Source organism: Lepidochelys kempii, chromosome 2, assembly GCF_965140265.1.
Source record: "Lepidochelys kempii isolate rLepKem1 chromosome 2, rLepKem1.hap2, whole genome shotgun sequence".
Taxonomy (NCBI): Eukaryota; Metazoa; Chordata; order Testudines; family Cheloniidae; genus Lepidochelys; species Lepidochelys kempii.
In genome coordinates, this window is record NC_133257.1 from 188,694,976 (window position 1) to 188,717,836 (window position 22,861).

The 22,861-nt window shown below is 40.0% G+C and overlaps 1 protein-coding gene across 3 annotated transcripts in view; it reads left to right on the plus strand.

Moving 5' to 3' along the window:
• The window catches only part of ULK4 (unc-51 like kinase 4), a 388,751-nt gene that overhangs the window by 265,145 nt on the left and 100,745 nt on the right, over positions 1-22,861 (plus strand). For all 3 annotated transcript variants that reach the window (XM_073333132.1, XM_073333131.1, XM_073333133.1), the window contains one exon: positions 5,490-5,595. In XM_073333132.1, the coding sequence (XP_073189233.1) occupies positions 5,490-5,595 (106 nt within the window). The remainder of the gene's footprint in view (positions 1-5,489; positions 5,596-22,861) is intronic.

The following is a 22,861-nucleotide window of genomic DNA, read 5'->3' on the forward strand; positions in this document are numbered from 1 at the left end:
CTAAGGTTGAAAAGGATTCTAAAGGGAGCAGGAAAGAATCCCCTAATTATCCTTCATGTGGGAACAAATGATACGGCTAGATGCTCACTGGAAAGTATTAAGGGAGACTATGCTAGGCTGGAGAAGACTCTTAAGGAAATCGAGGCTCAGGTGATCTTTAGTGGGATTCTGCCTGTTCCTAGAGAAGGGCAACAAAGGTATGACAAGATTATGACTATCAACAGATGGCTCAGGCAGTGGTGCTATAAGGAGGGCTTTGGGATGTATGGCCACTGAGAGGCATTCATGGACAGAGGACTGTTCTCTCGGGATGGACTTCACCTGAGTAGAGGGGGAAATAGACTTCTAGGATGGAGGCTGGCACAACTGATTAAGAGAGCATTAAACTAGGAATTTGGGGGAGATGGCTGGGAGACATCCAGGTAATCTCCACGCCGGATTTTAGCATTGAGAGGAAAGAAAACGAAGTAAGAAAGGATACAGCCGTGGGTAGGAGGAAGGGCAGTGTAGATACCAGTCTAACAGGTTATACTGGCTGTAGAATGACCGTGCCTAATAGGGTACAGAATGTGAGTGAGGCCAAACAGCAAAAATTAAGATGTTAGTACACTAATGCGAGGAGCCTAGGTAACAAAATGGAGGAACTAGAGCTACTGGTGCAGGAAGTGAAACCAGATATTATAGGAAAGGAGTACTTGTGGCACCTTAGAGACTAACCAATTTATTTGAGCATGAGCTTTCGTGAGCTACAGCTCACTTCATCGGATGTTTACCGTGGAAACTGCAGCAGACTTTATATACACACAGAAATCATGAAACAATACCGCCTCCCACCCCACTGTCCTGCTGGTAATAGCTTATTTATAGCTTATAAGCTATTACCAGCAGGACAGTGGGGTGGGAGGAGGTATTGTTTCATGATTTCTGTGTGTATATAAAGTCTGCTGCAGTTTCCACGGTAAACATCTGATGAAGTGAGCTGTAGCTCACGAAAGCTCATGCTCAAATAAATTGGTTAGTCTCTAAGGTGCCACAAGTACTCCTTTTCTTTTTGCGAATACAGACTAACACGGCTGTTCCTCTGAAACCTGTCAGATATTATAGGGTAACAGAAACATGGTGGAATAGTCGTCATGACTGGACTACAGGTATTGAAGGGTATGTGCTGTTTAGGAAAGACCGAAATAAAGGTAAAGGTGGTGGAGTAGCATTGTATATCAATGATGAGGTAGAATGTAAAAAAATAAGAAGCGATGAAATGGATATGACTGAGTCCGTCTGGGCAAAAATCACATTGGGGAAGAAAGCTACTAGAGCCTCCCCTGGGATAGTGCTTGGGGTGTGCTATAGACCGCCGGGATCTAATTTGGAATGGATAGAGCCCTCTTTAATGTTTTTAATAAAGTAAATACTAATGGAAACTGTGTGATCATGGGAGACTTTAACTTCCCAGATATAGACTGGAGGACGAGTGCTAGTAATAATAATAGGGCTCCGATTTTCCTAGATGCGATAGCTGATGGATTCCTTCAGCAAATAGTTGCTGAACCGACTAGAGGAGATGCCATTTTAGATTTGGTTTTGATGAGTAGTGAGGACCTCATAGAAGAAATGGTTGTAGGGGATAGTCTTGGCTCAAGTGATCATGAGCTAATTCAGTTCAAACTGAATGGAAGGATTAACAAAAATAAATCTTCAACTAGGGTTTTTGATTTCAAAAGGTCTGACTTTCAAAAATTAAGGAAATTAGTTAGGAAAGTGGATTGGACTGAAGAATTTATAGATCTAAAGGTAGAGGAGGCCTGGGATTATTTTAAATCAAAGCTGCAGAAGCTATCGGAAGCCTGCATCCCAAGAAAGGGGGGAATATTCATAGGCAGGAGTTGTAGACCAAGCTGGATGAGCAAGCATCTCAGGCACTCCTTGTCAAGCTAATTATTACTGATCACACCACAATTTTTCACACCTTTCCGATTGATTACAGCATATTTTTAAGGACAGTAGAGACGCAACATTTTTCTTGTGATCAAAAACACCTTGAATGTATCAATATAGAGACAGAATATTCTGTCACTTCACTGAAGCAATCTGTCAACAATGAGCCTCACTGAGAATCATGAAACTATATATGTAAATATGGGTATCCTCCATGTATTATATATTAACTAGGACTGTCAATTAATCGCAGTTAACTCACTCATTTAACTAAAAAAATTTAATTTAATTGCACTGTTAAACAATAGAATACCAATTTAAGCGTATTAAATATTTTGGATGGTTTTGTACATTTTCAAATATATTGATTTCAATTACAACACAGACCACAAAGTGTACAGTGCTCACTTTATTTTTATTACAAATATTTGCATTGTAAAAATGATAAAAGAAATAGTGTTTTTCAATTCACCTCATACAAGTATCTACTTCTGAGGGCATTCTGTGCCAAAAAATTAAAAATTCTATGCATAATATTTTAAAATTCTTCAAAATTCTGCAAGTTTTATTTGTCAGTAAATAAATGTGGAGGCTCTAGCATGGCAGTAGGGAGCACAGGCCACTGGCTGCACAAAGGTGGAAGATCACTCTGCAGCCCTCCCTCCTCCTAACTCAAGGACATGGACTCAGCAGTGGGGCTGCACCGGATCCTGACACAGCACAAGGCCTGGGCCTGCCCCAGAAACACCCTGGGGCCCTGCCCCTCTGCGTCAGGTGCACCAGATGTGGGGCAGGCAGGTTCAACCAGGCAGGATCCAAGTGTGGAGGGGCTCAGTGTGGGCGGATCCAGGAGTGGGGTGAGAGGATTCTCTGTGGAACAATCTCTGTGCAGACAGCTCAGTGTGGGGTCTAGGTCTGGGGGGGATCTGGATCCACAGAGGCTCCTTAGGGAAGTTCCAGGTGCAGGGGCAATGGATCTCTGCAGGGGCTTCCAGGTGAAGGTGGTTGGGGCTCAGCAGAGGGATCTGGGTGCTGGGGGAGTGGGGCTTGGTGGGGTGGGGGTCTCGGAGCAGCTAGTTGTTGGTCAATGGCGGGGGGTCTGGATGTGGGGGCTCTGGGTGGGGATTTGTGTGCACGGAGCTCAGTGGAGGGTGGTCTAGGTGAAGGGGTGTGGGTCCGGAGGCAGGGGGTCTAGTGCCGGGGGGCTCCAGATGCAGGGGTTGAGGTTCAGTGGGGAGAGGTTTGGGTATGGAGGGCTAGGGGAGTTCTCGATGTACTGAATGAGGCTTGGCAGGGGTGTCTGGGTATGGGGGGTCTGGATGCACAGGGGTTGGGTGGATGGGGGAGCAGCTCCCCATACAGTGACCCCGCCCCCAACAGCTGAGGAGTGATGGGGGCAGGAAACAGGGGAGGATGCTGAGTTTTTTGTAGCTGGGGGAGGTTTCTGGGTGTGAGTCTGACACAGCCCCAGGCACTCCTTGTAGAGGAAAAGGAAGTCCCATCCTCTCCTGCCTCCAGCCCAGCCACTGATTCTATCTCAGGGTAGGAGCCACTGGCTGGGGTGTCTCCAGCCCCATGGAGATTTACCTCTCCGCCAGCTGCTTTCGGTGCCTGAAACGTTGTACCTTCACTGCGAGGGAGTGATGTGTGACTGCTCTTGCAGCTTCCCTTTTCTTCTCTGTCAGAAAGTCATTTTTCTGCAGGGAAGCAAAGAAATCTGCAGGGAACATTAATTCTGTGCATGCTAAGGTGCGCAGAATTCCCCCAGGAGTAAAGTACCGTAGTGCAATCTCTTTTTTGTGAAAGCACAACGAAAAGTGTAGATTTTTTTTGTTACATAACGACACTCAAAAACAAAATAATGCAAAACTTTAGAGCCTGCAAGTCCACTTGGTCCTACTTCTTGTTTAGCCAATCGCTAAGAGAAACAAGTTTGTTTACATTTACGGGAGATAATGCTGCCCACTTCTTATTTACAATGTCATCTGAGCGAGAACAGATGTTTGCATGGCATTTTTGTAGCCAGCATTGCAAGGTATTTATGTGTCAGATATCCTTCATTCGTATGCCCCAACATTCCAGAGGACATGCTTCCATTCTGATGACGCTTGGTAAAGAAACAATGTGTTAATTAAATTTGTGACTGAACTCCTTGGGGGAGAATTGTATATCTCCTGCTTTGTGTTTTACCTGCATTCTGCCATATATTTCATATTATAGCAGTCTCGGATGATGACCCAGCATGCTGTTCGTTTTAAGAACACTATCACTGTAGATTTGACAAAACGCAAAGAGAAGGTACCAATGTGAGATTTCTAAAGATAGCTACAGCACTCAACCCAAGATTTAAGAATCTGAAGTGCCTTCCATAATCTGATAGGGTCAGAGTGTGGAGCATGCTTTCAGAAGTCTTAAAAGAGCAGCACTCTAATGCGGAAACTACAGAACCAAACCACAAAAAAAGAAAATCAAGTGGTAGAATCTGACTCAGATGATGAAAATGAACATGCACTCCTTTGGATTGTTATCAAGCAGAAACTATCGTCAACATGGATGCATGTCCTCTGGAATGTTGATTGAAGCATGAAGGGACATATGAATCTTTAGCGCATTTGGCACAGTGCCATGCGAATGCCTGATCTCACTTTCAGGTGACATTGTAAACAAGAAACGGGCAGCATTATCTCCTGCAAATGTAAATAACCTTGTTTGAGCGATTGGCTGAACAAGAAGTAGGACTGAGTGGACTTGTAGGCTCTAAAGTTTTACATTTATTTTATTTTTATATGCAGTTATTTTTGGTACATAATTCTACATTTGTAAGTTCAACTTTCATAATAAAGATATTACACTACAGTACTTGTATTAAGTGAATTGAAAAATACTATTTCTTTTATTTTTACAGTGCAAATGTTTATAATAAAAAATAAATATAAAGTGAGCACCGTAGACTTTGTATTCCATGGTGTAATTGAAATCAATATATTTGAAAATGTGGATCCAAAAATATTTAAATAAATGGTATTCTATTATTGTTTAACACACGATTAATCGCGATTAATTTTTTTTATAGCTTGACAGCCCTAATATTAATCTTAATATTACATTTATGAAAAATCTTGCCCCCTGGTGTATTTATTTACTCACAAAATAACAAAAGGATCAAATGGCTTTCTATGGCACCTCGAACTAAAGCTAAGTAGAATGAGAATAGTCTGTAAGAGAAATGTAATGCAATGAAAATATACATCAGTTCTGAATATGAGGTGAGTGTTCAGGGTTATTCAGTTTTTGTTCAACTCATTTATGACAAAAGGTCACATGTGAAGTTCAGATCTGAGGTTTTAGTGCAGGTAATTAGCCTCTTAAACAACCTTTATAAGAGGTCATGTTAATGTAATTGTCACTGTGCTGTAATCATGAAGTTGAATTTTAAAGGAATTGGATAATATTTCCCATTACATTTTGCAAGGTAACAGTCTACTGTTAAACTTAAAATAAGTAAATGTATTGGAAGATGTTTTATTTGTCGTTTAATTTTATTTGTATTACAGGAGCACCAGGACAGTGTGCTGGGTAATACCATGCAGAGTGTAATTGCATTATTGAATAATCTGGTTGCCCACAAAAATACAAACATGACTTTACTTTATGAACAAGGTATGTGTTTCTTATATTTGGCACCCTCCTCACTGCAAATATTTGCCTATGTATGTATCGTAGCATGAGCTTTTCTACTCAGTATACTTAATTATGTTCTGTAGTTTATAATTACATAGCCATACTAAAGCTGGTGGTTCCTAAAGGAGTGACTAAGTGAAAGCTAAATTGTACCTTTAAGGCACAACTTTGTATAAGGGTGGTACAGAGCCGAGAGCACATGAACTTTGATTGTAACTGGTCCTTGCACGCCTGGAGCATGCAGGAAGAAGGGAGGCTCCTTGTATTCTTCCTACCTTCCTATTCACACCTGTGAAAGGGCCAGTCACACTATGACTATAAACTTCTTTCTTACTAACTAATGCCCCAGTCCTACATTTTGATCTATTTAGCAGTCTGATGCACCCAGGAGGAGCCCCATTGACTTCAGCGGTCCTAACTATACAAATCATTACACATCTAAATAAAAGGCAGATTCAGTAATAAAATGTGTTGAAATAGAGAATTTGGCTTCAGTTTACAAGATGTAGTGAGAAACTTCTGTTGTTGAAATGAGAATACATTTGTTTGAAAGCTTGTCTATAAATTTGTAACCGCATTTTGCTAGCATCGACCATTTTTAATTACTTATTAACAATAGTATCCTTGGTTTTGTGAGTAAGCATTGACAAGCCAACAAGACAAAATCTGCAACAGTGCACTTGAATAGTTGTCACTTTTGCTATCATAATTCTGTGAATTTGACTGTAAACTCTTTGGGGCAACTTCTTTCTTTTGTGTGTTGACTAGAGCTTCAGACATATACAGACTGCTATATAAATAATAATGATATATTAGAACTTCAAACAGAAGTTATGGGTTTACAGGCTGGATGCAGAAATTACTGGCTGAGCTTCTATGGCCTATATTGTACAGGAGCTCAGACAGTTTCAAAATGGTCCCCTTGACCTTAAAAATCTAGGAGTAATTAAAATATTAAAATCCTGGTGCTAATGGTATTTTTATCAGTTTAGGACATGTACTTAATTGAAATGTTGCTTGTAAACAGATTATTCATAATACAGAGAAAGCTCTTCTGTTTTGTTTAATTTTAAAATTAATTCCATTAACACTTTAAATCTGGCTATTCCCTAGTGCATATGCACTGATCTTTTCATAATTTTTAATACAACTTTTTGTATTAACAGTATTACTGTCTAAATTATGGAGTCACATAAATTATAATTCACAACAGCTGCAAAATATATTTAAATAAACACACACCATATGTATTTCCTCATTAGACTCAAAAAAGGCACGCTTATTTCTTGATAAACATTGTTGATTTTCATGCACCTAAGTATGAAATCATCTAAATAGGTATGTACAGATCAGAAAACCTATATATGAGCTGTTTAACATTTGTTTTTGTTTTTATGTTTTGTTTTTTATTAGCTTTATGTATTTTTTAATTCTTTGAAAGACTTTGTCTTTAAAAAAACAAAATAATACTTTTAAATTACATTAGGACTCCACAGCAAGCATCCTCAGTCCTCGGGCCGGTTTTGTTCAATATCTTCGTAAATGATCTGGAGGATGGTGTGGATTGCACTCTCAGCAAGTTTGCAGATGACACTAAACTGGGAGGAGAGGTAGATACGCTGGAGGGTAGAGATAGGATACAGAGGGCCCTAGACAAATTAGAGGATTGGGCCAAAAGAATTCTGATGAGGTTCAACAAGGACAACTGTAGAGTCCTGCACTTAGGACGGAAGAATCCCATGCACCGCTACAGATTAGGGACCGAATGGCTCGGCAGCAGTTCTGTAGAAAAGGACCTAGGGGTTACAGTGGACGAGAAGCTGGATATGAATCAACAGTGTGCCCTTGTTGCCAAGAAGGCCAATGGCATTTTGGGATGTATAAGTAGGGGCATTGCCAGCAGATAGAGGGATGTGATGGTTCCCTTCTATTCAACATTGGTGAGGCCTCATCTGGAGTACTGTGTTCAGTTGTGGGCCCCACACTACAAGAAGGATGTGGAAAAATTGGAAAGAGTCTAGCGGAGGGCAACAAAAATGATTAGGGGACTGGAACACATGACTTATGAGGACTGGAACACATGACTTATGAGGAGAGGCTGAGGGAACTGGGATTGTTTAGTCTGCAGAAGAGAAGAATGAGGGAGGATTTGATAGCTGCTTTCAACTACCTGAAAAGGGGTTCCAAAGAGGATGGATCTAGACTGTTCTCAGTGGTAGCTGATGACAGAACAAGGAGTAATGGTCTCAAGTTACAGTGGGGAAGGTTTAGGTTGGATATTAGGAAAAACTTTTTCACTAGGAGGGTGGTGAAACACTGGAATGCGTTACCTAGGGAGGTGGTGGAATCTTGTTCCTTAGAAGTTTTTAAGGTCAGGCTTGACAAACCCCTGGCTGGGATGATTTAGTTGGGGATGGGTCCTGCTTTGAGCAGGGGATTGGACTAGATGACCTCTTGAGGTCCCTTCCAACCCTGATATTCTATGATTCATGCCCCTGCCTGTCTCCTGTGTGTAGTCTGCTGGGTCCCAGTCTCATTTACTTTTCACATTACTTGGCAATGTGCTAGTTCTTTCCCACCTCTAATCTATTTCGTGTCTCATCACTCAGGGTAGTTCGTGGCTTGAGGAATTGGGCTAGAAATGTTATTGAAGGCAGATGTGACATGGAGAGGACAGGCTTGGAGAAGGGAGAGTCCCAGAAGGGATTGGATATGACACTAGTTGGGGCTCACCGCATCTCACTGCCCTTTGCTGTGAAGTACATCCAGGTACCAGAAACCATTTCTCCATCTAAGTCTCAGCACCCTTAGGAACTGGTTAGTCTTCAAGGTACTAAATACCTGAAGCATAGCCAGTGTCTTATTGATTGAGGGCCTAATCCTAAAGTTCACAACTTCTGACACCCAAGTCTGTAAGATAATTACAGAAATACTGATCTGGTAAAGATAGATCTGAAAGTTCTACTGTTCAAGTAAAGGCGGGATGAACGCTGGCCTAAAGCAAAACAGAGGACTTGTTTACCTTTTCTCATTTCCCATTGGGACCAGGGTTCCAGGGGAGCCAGCTGAGGTCGCTCAATTAGGGTGAACTGCAAAGAATGGGGCAGACTATCCCCAAAGATGGTAAATATTTTAATACTTAGATTTATCAAGCCAGCACAAAACAGCTTTTTTATTACCTCACTGGTTGCCCAGAAGCCAACAACACAGTTCCCTTAAAATAACCCAGCCTCAGGCCTCCACCCCGATACCCAAGTCGAGAATGATGAAGATTACGGAAAATCTTATTTTGTCATATAAAAATGAAAAGTGTCTACCAATCCCAAAGGATCAGACACATTACCTCCCAGGTTAATGAATATTCCAGATCTTACCCAAAAACATGCTTACAGCCAATTCTTATTAACTAAACTAAAGTTTATGAAAAAAGAAGAGAGAGAGAGTATTGTTAAAAGATCAGTATACATACAGATAAGAGTTCAATTCTTGAGGTTCAGATTCATAGCAGAGATGGTAAGCTTTGTAGTTGTAAAGAGTTCTTTCAGAAATAGTCCATAGGTTATATTCATTGTTTATATTTCAGGGCAGTGCAGTCACAATTGGGAACTCAGTCCTTGTGGCTTAGGCTTCTCCTGAATAAAACTTCAAGCAGATCTGAGATAAAAAGGATTGGGACCCAAACATCTTTTATACAATTCAGGCCTTCTTTGACAGGTTGGAGTCCCTAGGGGAACAATAGACCCTCATTTCTTAAGCATCCTCGTTAATTATTCACACAGACTAAAAGAAAAGGAGTACTTGTGGCACCTTAGAGACTAACCAGTTTATTTGAGATAAGCTTATGCTCAAATAAATTGGTTAGTCTCTAAGGTGCCACAAGTACTCCTTTTCTTTTTGCAAATACAGACTAACACGGCAGCTACTCTGAAACCTGACCAGACTAAAGTAAGGCAATTGCCTGTTTTTCCATCATTCACAGGTGATATACTATACACTTCAAAAAGAGGTGAATACAGTGATATCCTGCGTTTACAGTTCATTTAAATGCTAGGATGTTTTTTTATCTCTGAATTTACAGAATACAGCATAGACAGGGACTGTTGATTACATTGTTGACCACTACCCATATATATGTAAATACACAAAAACACAGACATTATCTCTCCGTATGTCTTTAAGTTTGAATTTGAGTTATTTATCCTGCAGGATGCTTAACCCTTTCTAGCCATGTGTCATACCCACAATAACTTTAGAATTCTTTCCTGCTGCATAAAGACACTTTAAAATTTGTTTGGCACTATTTCAAGTTCCTGATTTTTGTCATCTTTATACACAGAGCAGGACATGATCTAGTGGTCTGGGAGATAATATTCTGTCTGTGACCTTGGGAAAGTCTCTCTCAATTTCAGTTTTCCAATCTGTAAAATAGGGCCTTTTATAGTTCTTTAAAGATCCTACCCTAGAGGATTTTTATCCCTCGGTTTCAGCTCCCTAGCCAAGACAAGTGGAGCCACCTAAGCTCTTGAAATATTTTGGTCCATGGGGCAGTAGTAGTGGGATAGAGCATAACAGGTAATTAATTTTCTCTTGCTTCCCCATAGCAGTGTGAGAATTAACAAGTTAATGTACTTAAAGTGCTTTAAAAGTGAAAAGCTCTATATACACACTGAACATTATATGAGACTCCAATTATGAAGTCAGTCCTGAAAAGTTATACTGCTGATGCTCCCTTTTATGATAAAGTAAATTCATAATTCCAAGGGGATCACTCATAAACATATTATAAATTATGCCCTAAAGATGCTTTTGTTTTGCTTCATTTATCTTGTGTTCAAATGATGCCTCACAGGAAGTTATTGAATTTGTTTTTTTAACAGTTCAAACACTAGCAATTAAACCCCCCCTTCCTATTCTGGCTATGATTCTGTATCTTCAGCTGCCAGGAAACCAATATTTTTGAAGGCAGATCAGTCATAGATCCTAGTCATTCCCATTACTTTTGTACTTTTTAGTTTTTGGAATTTACTGTCTTTTTCCTCCCCCGGGGAGTTTTATTAGATTATGAAGATTATAGAGTGGGTTACAGTCTACATGTTACTTTTTCTCCTTTCCTCAATCAATCTTGCATGATGGATCTTGCTTCGTGATTATTTCTGCAGTTTCATATTGATAACAATGATAATGCCTTACATTTAGCTGCTTTGATTCCAAAATCCTTTATGTAGACTACCATGAAGTCACGTCTCTCTCCTCTGAACTACAGCCTTTCATGTCATGGAACACATCAGATGTGTAAAGATGCTCACCTGTAATATTTCTAGGTGAAAGAGAGAATAACATATGTAACTGGATCTGTGAGGGGAATTTTAGAATGGCCCACGCCATCAGTTTATAAATGTGTATCCCACTGAAATTAATGGAGAGTTCTGCTTAATAATCAGCTCCATGATATGACCCAGAATAATTACCCAGGCTGGAATTCAGTGAGGACACAGGGACTAGCAGAATTACTTCAGTCTCTTGTAAAAAGTATAATCCGCTCTTAAATAACCAAAAGTATTTTGGTCATGTTTAACTCCCATCTAAAAGATTCGCAAAAAGAAAAGGAGTACTTGTGGCACCTTAGAGACTAACCAATTTATTTGAGCATGAGCTTTCGTGAGCTACAGCTCACTTCATCGGATGCATACTGTGGAAACTGCAGAAGACATTATATACACAGAGACCATGAAACTATACCTCCTAAGTTTCATGGTCTCTGTGTATATAATGTCTTCTGCAGTTTCCACAGTATGCATCCGATGAAGTGAGCTGTAGCTCACGAAAGCTCATGCTCAAATAAATTGGTTAGTCTCTAAGGTGCCACAAGTACTCCTTTTCTTTTTGCGAATACAGACTAACCCGGCTTTTTACTCTGAAACCTATCTAAAAGATTGGTACGGTTGGAGGTCTCATAGGATTCTTTCTTTCAGTGTACCAACCATCAGGTGTTTGTCTTTTAAAACTTTAGTTTATGAGCCTACTCTCTGCCAAAGTATATACAAATCTCAAGGCAAAACAAGGTGAAAAATGTCACTTGACACCTCATACGAAAAGGAAGTTGAGAAGGAGAATATTCTTAATCTTTAAAAAGGCTCTTAATGGAGTAATGATTCTTCTTCATATCTCATCATTAACTTTAAATCTGGGTGATCAGATCTTGAAACCAATATCTTGCGATAATGCCATCTCAGATACACTTAGTAACTTTCTTCTCTGACAGTATTTTACAGTTGTCACCATTTTAAAAGGTCGACATTTCGCAACATATAGCACATAATTATCACTGATGCTCTATTCTGGATATTAGAAAAAACTGTAGTATCTGATTACTATTTGCAAATGTTGACCATTGTAGGCGTACAGTAGATACTCACCTGCTTCTGTACTCTGACGGCTGCTGGAACCCAATATATTGACTAGAATTTCAGTTTTAATAATAAACTGAGGGTGAAATAAAGAACTGCCTTACCTACAGTAAGTGAATTACATTAGTGTGTAAGACTGTCGTATTTTGCGGAACATTTCACCATCAGTTTATTATTTCTAGCACCTTTGTTTCCCTTCTCATTTATTTACAGACTGTTTTATGTGAATTAGAAGTTGTCAGGAGCATTTAATTGTCCTCATTGTAGCAGCATTTCTGCCCATTGTGGAATTTATTCTTGTCTTTTGGGACTCATTCAAAGGCAAGGAAATACTTCATTTGTACTGTCATATCAGCTGGCATGTCTTTCACAGAAAGAAATTGGACACATTTTATTAGAGGCAGAAATGTGTTTGTAAAGCTTCATTCTGTAGCTTCGCTTCTCAAAGATGAACAAATCAGATTATTGCAGAGTAGACTGGATGGACTAGAAAAAGGTTTTCGTAGCCTTTATGTATATATCAGATCATATTTGTATAAACTGATGTTTCAGGGAGGGCATAGAGGAGTAATTTGCAAGATTTCTACCTGCAACACTTAATTGAATCAGTCCAATAGGTGGTTTACAGTCCAATTTTGGATATGTCCAGAACTACTCATTTGTTTACTCTATCTTTAGCTTCTTTGGCAGGCCAGTACTCCATTAACAGTTTGGGTTGGCAACTTTCTACTCGCACAAAACCAAACACCCTTGCCCTGCCCCGCACCCTTCTCCTTTCCTGAGGCCCCACCCCTTATCCAAGGTGCCATCCTCGCTCACTCTATTCCCCCCACCCCTCCGGTCGCTCGCTCTCCCTATCCTCACTCTCTCATTTTCACTGGGTTGGGGCAGGGGGCTGGGGTGTGGGTGGGTGCTCCGGGCTGGGATTGAGGAGTTCGAAGGGTGGAAGGGGGATCAGGACAGGGCAGGGGGTTGGGCCACAGGAGGGGATCAGGGGTGCAGGCTCTGGGCGGCGCTTACCTCAAGCAGCTCCTGGAAGCAGCGGCATGTCCCCTCTCTGGTTCCTATACGGAGGAGCAGTCAGGTGGCTCTGCACACTGCCCTGTCCCAGCCAGTGGGAGCTGCGGGGACGGCACCTGCGGACTGGGCAGCGCACAGAGCCCCCTGGCTGCCTCTAGACATAGGAGCTGAAGACATAGGCTGCCTCTAGACATGCTGCTGCTTCCAGGAGTCGCACGGAGCCACAGCAGGCAGGGAGCCTGCCTTCGCCCCGCTATGCCGTGGACCAGACTTCTAATGGCCCAGACAATGGTGCTGACCTGAGTCAACAGGGTCCCTTTTCGACCAAGCATTCCAGTTGAAAACCGGACACCAGGCAACCCTATTAACAGTTTATCAAAATGTTTCAGATTTTTCTACCAAATATTCACTCCTTTGCTGAAGTTAACAACGTTAGGACTATGAGGAGAGTTTAATCTTATGTGAAAAAGATGTTTACATGTAAACTGTGTCTTCAGAAAGTGTTTATTGTAAACTGCTGGGGCATGGGTGGTCTACCTAGTGGGTGGAGCAGGACCTTGCCTCATGCTTGTGATGGCAATTTGGGGAATAATAAGCGTAGCTCTAGGGATCAGGGACTGGTCCAAAGGTGAAGCCAGAGTCAGGGTCGAAGGGCCAAAGGGTCATAACCGGAGTCAGAAGTCCAAGTCTCACCTGAAGGGTAAGCTGGAGTCATAGTCAGAGATGTAGCCAAGAGTCAGAGCCAGGAGTCAGAAAACAGAATGAAGCAGGGGGGGCTGGAGCTGCTGGTGGGAGCAAGGGATGAGCAGGGCTTGGAGCAAGGACTGTCACTAGAAGCCGGCTGGATCAGGAAGTGGAAATGAGAGCAGGGTAAGTGCAGCTGTGGATGTGGTATATAATGAGCAGATGCTGTTGCTCCTGCAAGGCTCCAGTAGCAGACCACTGTTTCCCCTGCTAAAATAAGGTAGTGCAAACATTTTGGAGGGAGCTCATTGGGCCCTGCTGAGCCTGCTGGGTCCCTGGGGACCAGGGCAGGAGCCAGCTGTGCCCCTCACAGTTTCCACTATATGGTGGAATTAGGGCTGTCAAATAATTTAAAAAAATAATTGCAATTAATCGCAAGATTAAAAAATATAGTCACAATTAATCGCAGTTTTAATCACACTGTTAAACAATAATAGAATACCAAATGAAATTATTATAAATATTTTTGGATGTTTTTCTACATTTTCAAATATATTGATTTCAATTACAACAGAGACTACAAAGTGTACAAATATTTGCACTGTAAAAAGATAAACAAAAGAAATAGTATTTTTCAATTCACCTCAGACAAGTCTTGTAGCGCAATCTCTTTATCATGAAAGTGCAGCTTACAAATGTAGAATATTTTTAACATAACTGCCCTCAAAAACAAAACAATGTAAAACTATAGCACCTACAGGTCAAAACATGAAGGGGCATACAAATGTTTAGCATATCTGGCACATAAATTCCTTGCAACACTGGCCACAACAGTGCCATGAGAACCTGGTCTCACTTTCAGGTGACATTGTAAATAAGAAGTAGGCAGCTTTATCTCCTGTAAATGTAAACAAACTTTTTTGTCTTAGCAATTGGCTGAGTGGACTTGTCTGAGGTGAACTGGAAAATACTGTTTCTTTTGTTTATATTTTTACAGTGCAAGTATTTGCAATCTCAAGTAGTAATATAAAGTGACCACTGTACACTTTGTGTTCTGTGTTGTAATTGAAATCAACATATTTGAAAATGTAGAAAAACATCCAAAATATTCATAATAAATTTAAATTGGTATTCTATTATTGTTTAACGGTGCTATTAAAACTGCAATTAATGACTGGTTTTTTTTTAAATCTAGTTAATTTGTTTTTCGTTAATCGCATGCATTAACTGCGGTTAATTGATAGTCCTAGGTGGAACATATGCCAAACTTTATCCCGCTGTGTTTGGAGTTGCCAAATATGTTGAATCTTAGGAACTAAAATGGAGATGAAAGTTCCAGGCTATTACCATCTAGAATGACACAACCAGCTTTAAAATAAACCTTGACAGCTCTTTCTGGCAAATGAGAGTGGGAGTAGTTTCTCTAAAACTGGAAGTATAAATAGAAAACACAAAATGACAGCGTACAACAATCATTAAATCCAACACTGTATTAAGAAAACATAATAAGCACTCAAGATGTGAACAGTTATTTAAAAAGGGAAAGAGCTACAATAAAATTTTGTAGAAGGATCTTAATAACTCATTTGCACCTCATGAAAAAAGATAATAATCAACCTTCACAGGTGAAGTATCCCATTCATCTTGTGGTCCACTGCTTTGACTTTTAGTCAAATGTCAAGAGATTAATTAGGTTTCAAATGTCTTTATGCATGTCGTATTTTTAAAGTCTGTTAAATCTTGCACACTGAAAAAGTGACTCCCCTGGCAGCAACAATCCAGCATTAACATTTTTTAATAAAAAGGGTCATGTGTCATTTATAGATCTATTATTTAGTTATAGGCAAACTGCAAAAGGTTCTGAGATCCAAATAAGCCCCCAAAGTCTTATAACTTATCCATACTTTTGGAGGACATTTTTCTACCATTCTTCCACCATACTTGTAGTGCAGGTCCTATTTCCAAAATTCTCTTAATTGTTCTGTCTGTCAGCCAGTTCTTAATAACAACTCCTGCCTCCCAAACCAGCTTCTCTCTTATTCTCCCGGTTGTCGTCCCCATTCGTGTAGACTGGACACTGGCCATTCCTTATGAGAGAGCTGGCTCTCTGACCTATTCCGTCTTCCTTTGCCCCGTTACCCCACCTCTGTTGTGCTTCACTGAACCACTGTAAAGTATTTGTGATATCTCAGTGCTGAAAAAGTACCAGAAATTGTGGAATTGGATTGTGCATAGACTTAAGGCAGAAATAATAGTGGGTTATTGGAACAGCTGGGCTTGAGAAATGATATAGAGAAAAGAAGAGCAGATGTGTGGAGGACAAAAGAAAAGGACAGTGTCTAGTTCTCTTTTTGGGGAGGGGCAGTGTTTTCATCTAGAGTTGGGAGGAGATAGTCAGCTGGATTTGGGTGGGGATGGAAATCCTTTTAAGTACTAACTTAACACCTATTTAGTACACTATTTGAATTGATACACCTATTTTAAGAGGTTCAAGCTCAATTTGGATAGAAAGAAGAGCCAAGATTCAGCCTATTCTTTTACTTTTTCTGAGCCCATTTGTTCATCCCCAGTGTAAGTGAACATATACTCACTCACTTGTATGAAGTGTGTATACCACTTTCAGTAGAGCAAGAGAACAGAAGTCTTGCTGCTGGGTAGAGACCATTGTTATGGGGAGGCTCTCTTTCCTTTCTCCCTACACATTGAGGTGATTCATTGAAAGGTAACAGATCAGGTTAAGAATCTTGGGGTCATTTTTGACCATGTTGGAAATGCTTTGAAATTGATTGTCATATGCACAGTCTACACAGGCCACATTGTGTTTTAGTCCTTAACAACTTCTCAACAGTAAACATACACCTTTGTGACAAAGAGACTTTATTATCATAATTTCCTTTTAGAAAAACTTAAGATTTTAGAAAGCTTTTCCAAAATGCAGCAGCAGCATATTTGTTTTCTGGCTGAAGCTACCACATTCATATTACAGACACTGTGTATAAAGTGGTCCATAGAAAAATCAGTCATCCTATCTGAATAGTTTTACCATGCTCATCACTGTAGTAGTACCTGAGCACCTTTTACTTAGTTCATATACAATATGTCTGTGTCTGTGAAGGGTAGGAGCAAGAGACAACAAGTAAATTTACATATACAGAAAAAGAATTTTTAAACACTTTTATCAGTACTTAGGATCCAAAATGCTCTCAATGCAAAAGGGTAACAATATGAATATAATGGACATTTTTTTACAGCGAGAGTAAATCCTGACTGGTTGATTGCATCCTCTCTCAAAGTAGTAACAGGGATAGTTGTAAAAGTGTCTCTTGAGTTGGATGTCAGAGGAAGGGCCACACACACTGGAAACACTCCAGAAGTCCTACCTGGGACACTTAGACAGGGAGCAACACTTGTTATACCTTCCTGCTAATAGTAAGGTCATCCTCTTTTTTTTTCCTATAATGAAACAAATTCACCTTTTTTCACACAGTTATTTTAACCTGAAGTAAATGAGCTCCTGAAGACAATATGTGCCATCGTATTCCCATAGACAAGAGTTTATATGAGGAAATAATGGCAGCTAAGTCTGAACAATTGATTTTTACATCTTATCAATGGAGAGAAAAATGACTGTCCTATATGATATAGAAAAATCTTTGCTATGGTGATATAAAGTTGAGAGTGCATGGGCAGGAGAGTTTTAAGGGCTATCAAATGAGAATGACTGATCACACCAAGGATAACTCTTCATGTGTCACTGAACTATTTCAAATTAACACAAATTATTGAGGGGGAAAGATTAGAAACAAAAGTATATTCAGAAACAGTTAATTCTACAATATTATAATTTATGAGACACCCATCGCTGAGACTTGAGTCACATATCTGGTCCAGTTTCACTTAATGATTGAAGGATTTTAGTCTAATTTGTTTTGTTTAATCTATCCTTAATTTGTAATATGTCTAATTTACAATTATTTAAAGAATACCAATCACAGTACTATCTAGGTATTGATACCTGCCAAATACCTACTTGAACAAAACTGTTATGCCAGACTGTCTACAGGTTGCACCATTCATGGAACTCAGCCTCGGTACTGTGAAAACCAAGATGGTAACCATAGGAAGTGTACTGCACTCCAGGAGGTACAAGATTCATTCAAATGGAAGTCACTTTTTAAAAGTTTTGCCCTTTCTATCCTGTGGATGGTTTTCTGCTTTAAGAAACCTAGAGATCATAGAACTGGAAGGGACCTCAAGAGGTCATCTAGTCCAGTCCCCTGCACTCATGGAAGGACTAATTATCTAGACCATTCCTTACAGGTGTTTGTCTAACCTGCTTTTAAAAGTGTCCAATGATGGAGATTCCACAACCTCCCTAGGCAATTTATTCCAGTGCTTAACACCCTGACAGTTAGGAAGTCTTTCCTAATGTCCAACCAAAACCTCCCTTACTGTAATTTAGGCCCATTGCTTCTTGTCCTATCCTCAGAGGTTAAGAAAAACAATTTTTCTTCCTCCTCCTTGTAACAACCTTTTACATACTTGAAAACTGTTATCATGTACCCTCTCAGTCTTCTCTTTCCAGACTAAACAAACCCAATTTTTTCAATCTTCCCTCATAGGTCATGTTTTCTAGACCTGTAATCATTTTTCTTGGTCTTCTCTGGACTCTCTCCAATTTGTCCACATCCTTCCTGAAATATGGACACAATACTCCAGTTGAGGTCTAATCAGAGCAGAGCAGAGTAGAGCAGAAGAATTACTTCTCGTGTCTTGCTTACAACACTCTTGCTAATACATCCCAGAATGATGTTTGCTTTTTTTTGCAACAGCCATTACGCTGTTGACTCATATTTAGACTGTGGTCAACTATGACCCCCAGATCCCTTTCCCCAGTACTCCTTCCTAGGCAGTCATTTCCCATTTTGTATGTGTGCAATTGATTGTTCCTTCCTAAATAGAGTACTTTGCATTTGTCCCTGTTGAATGTCATCCTATTTACTTCAGACTATTTCTCCAGTTCGTCCAGATTATTTTGAATTTTAATCCTATCTGCCAAAGCAACCCCTTGCAATCCCTCTCAGGTTGGTATCATCTGCAAACTTTATAATGTACTCTGTAGTCCATTATCTAAATCATTGATGAAGATATTGAACAGAACCGGACCCAGAACTGATCCCTGCAGTACTCCACTCATTATGCCCTTCCAGCATGACTGTGAACCACTGATACCTACTCTCTGGGAATGGTTTTCCAACCAGTTTTGCACCCATCTTATAGTAGCTCCCTCTAGATTGCATTTCCCTAGTTTATTTATGAGAAGGTCATGCAAGACAGTATAAAAAGCTTTACTAAAGTCAAGATATACCACATCTACCACTTCCCCCCCATCTACAAGTCTTGTTACCTGTCAAAGAAAGCTATCAGGTTGGTCTGACACAATTTGTTTTTGACAAATCCATACTGACTGTTACTTATCACCTTATTATCTCCTAGATGTTTGCAAATTGATTGCTTAATTATTTGCTCCATTATCTTTCAGCATAAAGAAGTTAAACTGACTGGTCTGTAATTCCCTGAGTTGTCCTTATTTCCCTTTTTATAGATGAGCACTATATTTGCCTTTTTCCAGTCTTCTGGAATCTCTCCCGTCTTTCATGACTTTTCAAATAATCGCTAATGGCTCAGATATCTCCTCAGTCAGCTCCTTGAGTATTCTAGGATGCATTTCATCTGGCACTGGTGACTTGAAGACATCTAATTTGTCCAAGTAATTTTTAACTTGTTCTTTCCCTATTTTAGCCTCATCTGATCCTACCTCATGTTCACTGGCATTCATTACTCTAGATGTCCGATCACCACCAAACTTCTTGGTGAACATTTTTGAGGGTATGAATGCATCTGTTGCCTGTGTGTGAAAGAAATAGGTTCTGCCATCAGCATTTGCCCACGTGATGGCTGTTCAACAAGAGCTATAGCCTCCAGGCTGACTATCACGATTACAGGGTGAGAACTGTGCTTTTGACCCCTTTTTGTCCCTCTTGAATTTACCCCTCAGGTGACAGGCCTCGCATCCTGCACCTCTTGCTAGGTGGAATCCCATAGTCGAACCACTCTTAGATTGGATCTCTGGGCTTCAGCCCCTTGCTTACCAACCATGTTAGTCTGACAGGTTTGGATGGTTTGGCACCTGTAAACCATGGGGAGCTGTGATCTGAGTGGATTAAATCATAGCTCAGGTAGGTCTAACTTATTCCCGTCTCTGTGTTGGGAGAGTCAGCCTCCTTAGTAATGGAAGTCCCTGTCTGTTTCAGTCAGATTGGGTGTCAGCATTAACCCACTCCACCCAAGGTAAGCATTTTTGAGGTTTAGGGTCCCCTTTGTTCAAATGCTGTCAGCCTAACAGTGAGAGGAATTAATCATTGGACCAGTTTACCAAGGGTCGTAGTGGATTCTCCATCACTGACCATTTTTAAAACAAGTTAGAGTGTTTTTTCTAAAAGATCTGCCCTACGAATTGTTTTGTGGAAGTTCTATGGCCTGTACTACAGAGAAGGTCAGAGTAGGTGATCACAATTGTCCCTTCTGGCCTTAGAATATGTAAATCTAGAGAGCCACATAGGTAGCTGTCATAAATATAAAGGGAAGGTAACCACCTTTCTGTATACGGTGCTATAAAATCCCTCCTGGCCAGAGGCAACATCCTGTTACCTGTAAAGGGTTAAGAAGCTCAGGTAACCTGGCTGGCACCTGACCCAAAGGACCAATAAGGGGACAAGATACTTTCAAATCTTGGGGGCAGGAAGGCTTTTGTTTGTGCTCTTTGTTTACGTGGTTGTTCTCTCTTGGGACTAAGAGAGGCCAGACAAAAATCCATCTTCTCCAACCCATCCTAATCCAAGTCTCCAATATTGCAACCAGTATAGGTAAGCCAGGCAAGGCGAATTAGTTTATCTTTTGTTTTATGTAAATTTTCCCCGTGTTAAGAGAGAGTTTTATTCCTGTTTTCTGTAACTTTAAGGTTTTGCCAAGAGGGGGATCCTCTGTGTTTTAAATCTGAATACCGTGTAAAGTATTTTCCATTCTTATTTTACAAAGATGATTTTTATCTTGCTTTTTTTTTTAATAAAATCCTTCTTTTAAAAACCTGACTGATTTTTCCATTCTTCCAAGATCCAGGGGTTTGGGTCTTTAATAATTTTGTAACCAATTGGTTAGGATATTATTCTCAAGCCTCCCCAGAAAAGGGGGGGTAGGGCTTGGGGGGATATTTAAGGGGGGCAAGACGTCTCCAGGTGGTCTCTTTCCCTGTTCTTTGTTTAAAACACTTGGCGGTGGCAGCATACTGTTCAAGGACAAGGCAAAGTTTGTACCTTGGGGAAGTTTTCCACCAAAGCTGGTAAAAATAAGCTTAGGGGGGTCTTTCATGCAGGTCCTCACATCTGTACCCTAGAGTTCAGAGTGGGGAAGAAACCCTGACAGTAGCTACTTCCCAATTGCATTGTGATCTTAGCTCCTTTGGAGCCCTTTACCTAAGATGTCTTGTCTTTGCCATTGTTCCTGTTAGTTTCTCCTTTAACAGCCTCCTTGGATTTAACTCTTGGCAGTCAGGCAGCTTAATATCAAACAGATAATGTGAGGGGCAGATGATATTTATAAAAAATACTACACATAATTCTTTCATTCTCCACATGGAGAAAGCAGGTGATCTTGCAAAAGGGAGAATTGTCCTCAAACTGTTACCCTGTCACTCATCCATATGATGGATGGCCATATCCTGATCCCTAGAGATTTCAGATTCATTTTAAAAGGTCCTTCTCCTGCAGTGCAATTTAAGTGACATCTTTATACCTTTCCCTGTTACTACAGTGAGGCAGGATACAACCCAACCCACATATCAGGATTTGTGGATATGTCATTTTTGGAGAAAATAAATGACCAGGTAAAATGATTTTTTTCTTTGTAATGAAAGTGTAGCTGTTATATTAAGTACAATGTGCCATTAGTGACACAAACTATTAAAGTGATTAGAGATGCTAAATTAAGGTATAATGACAACAGTGTCACTACGTAGTTTGTAAGATATAAATTGTAAGCTGCTGGATGGTTGTAGAGAGTGAAATTCAAAACACAGATCTCAACAGATATCACCTTGTATTCTGTGTATTATTTAGCAGCCAGTATTTCTTTTTATTTCTAGCTGAAAGATAGTCTCAGTCTAATCAATATGTGACTGACAATTTAAAGTTTGCACAGAGCTTTGAAGATGAAAAGTACTATACACAGTAAGAATTAAGTGATATTATTCATTATTCTACCATTGAGCCAATATTCCTCTTCTGCTATGTTTAATTGACTCCACTGAAAGTAGTGCACTCTGTCAATCACTGAGATCAAGTGCTGCTGCTGGAAAGGCCAGTTCAGTGCAGTGGACAGCTGTCCTGTGCATCCATTTGTAGGAATTTATTTCATTTTGAGGTTTTTGTTACATTTTCCCAGTGGCTACCCCTGTCTTCTGGGCAAGAAGATTTTTTCCTTCTAAGTTATTTGCAGAAAAAACTGTGGACTAAACAAATGTGCTTCCCATGCAAATTAATTTGCAATTTAAGCAGCCCAGAGAAATCTAAACTTTCAAATACATTTCTCCTTTCCTAAAATAAAAAGGACATTATATCATAACAGAATACATGTGCAAAACTTAAAAATTGCCAATCTGTTTATATTTTAAAACGAAACAGTGGAAAAGTAGCTCATCTTACATTTAGCAATCTAGATCCAAATTAAGGATCTATGCTTTCCCTGCAACAGATGATGACACCAGAAACACTTAGAAACATTTTTATTTACTCCTTGAACTGTTTTACATGGTTGTAAAGTCACCTTGCCTCTATCCAATCCGCTGACTGCTCACTTTGCATTGGCCTCCTGGCTCACTTTCCACCCTTCCATTGTTCATGCAAGAGAGCATCTCAGGACAAAGACTTAGGCAGTCTGGGTTCTATTCTGCACTCACCTCCCTAGTGATTTACTTTTTCTACTTGTAAAAGGGGATAATATTTACCTACTCAGAAGAATGTTGAGAAGTTGAATTCAGTAAAGTTTGTAAATCACTTTGAGATTAGATAGAAGTGCAA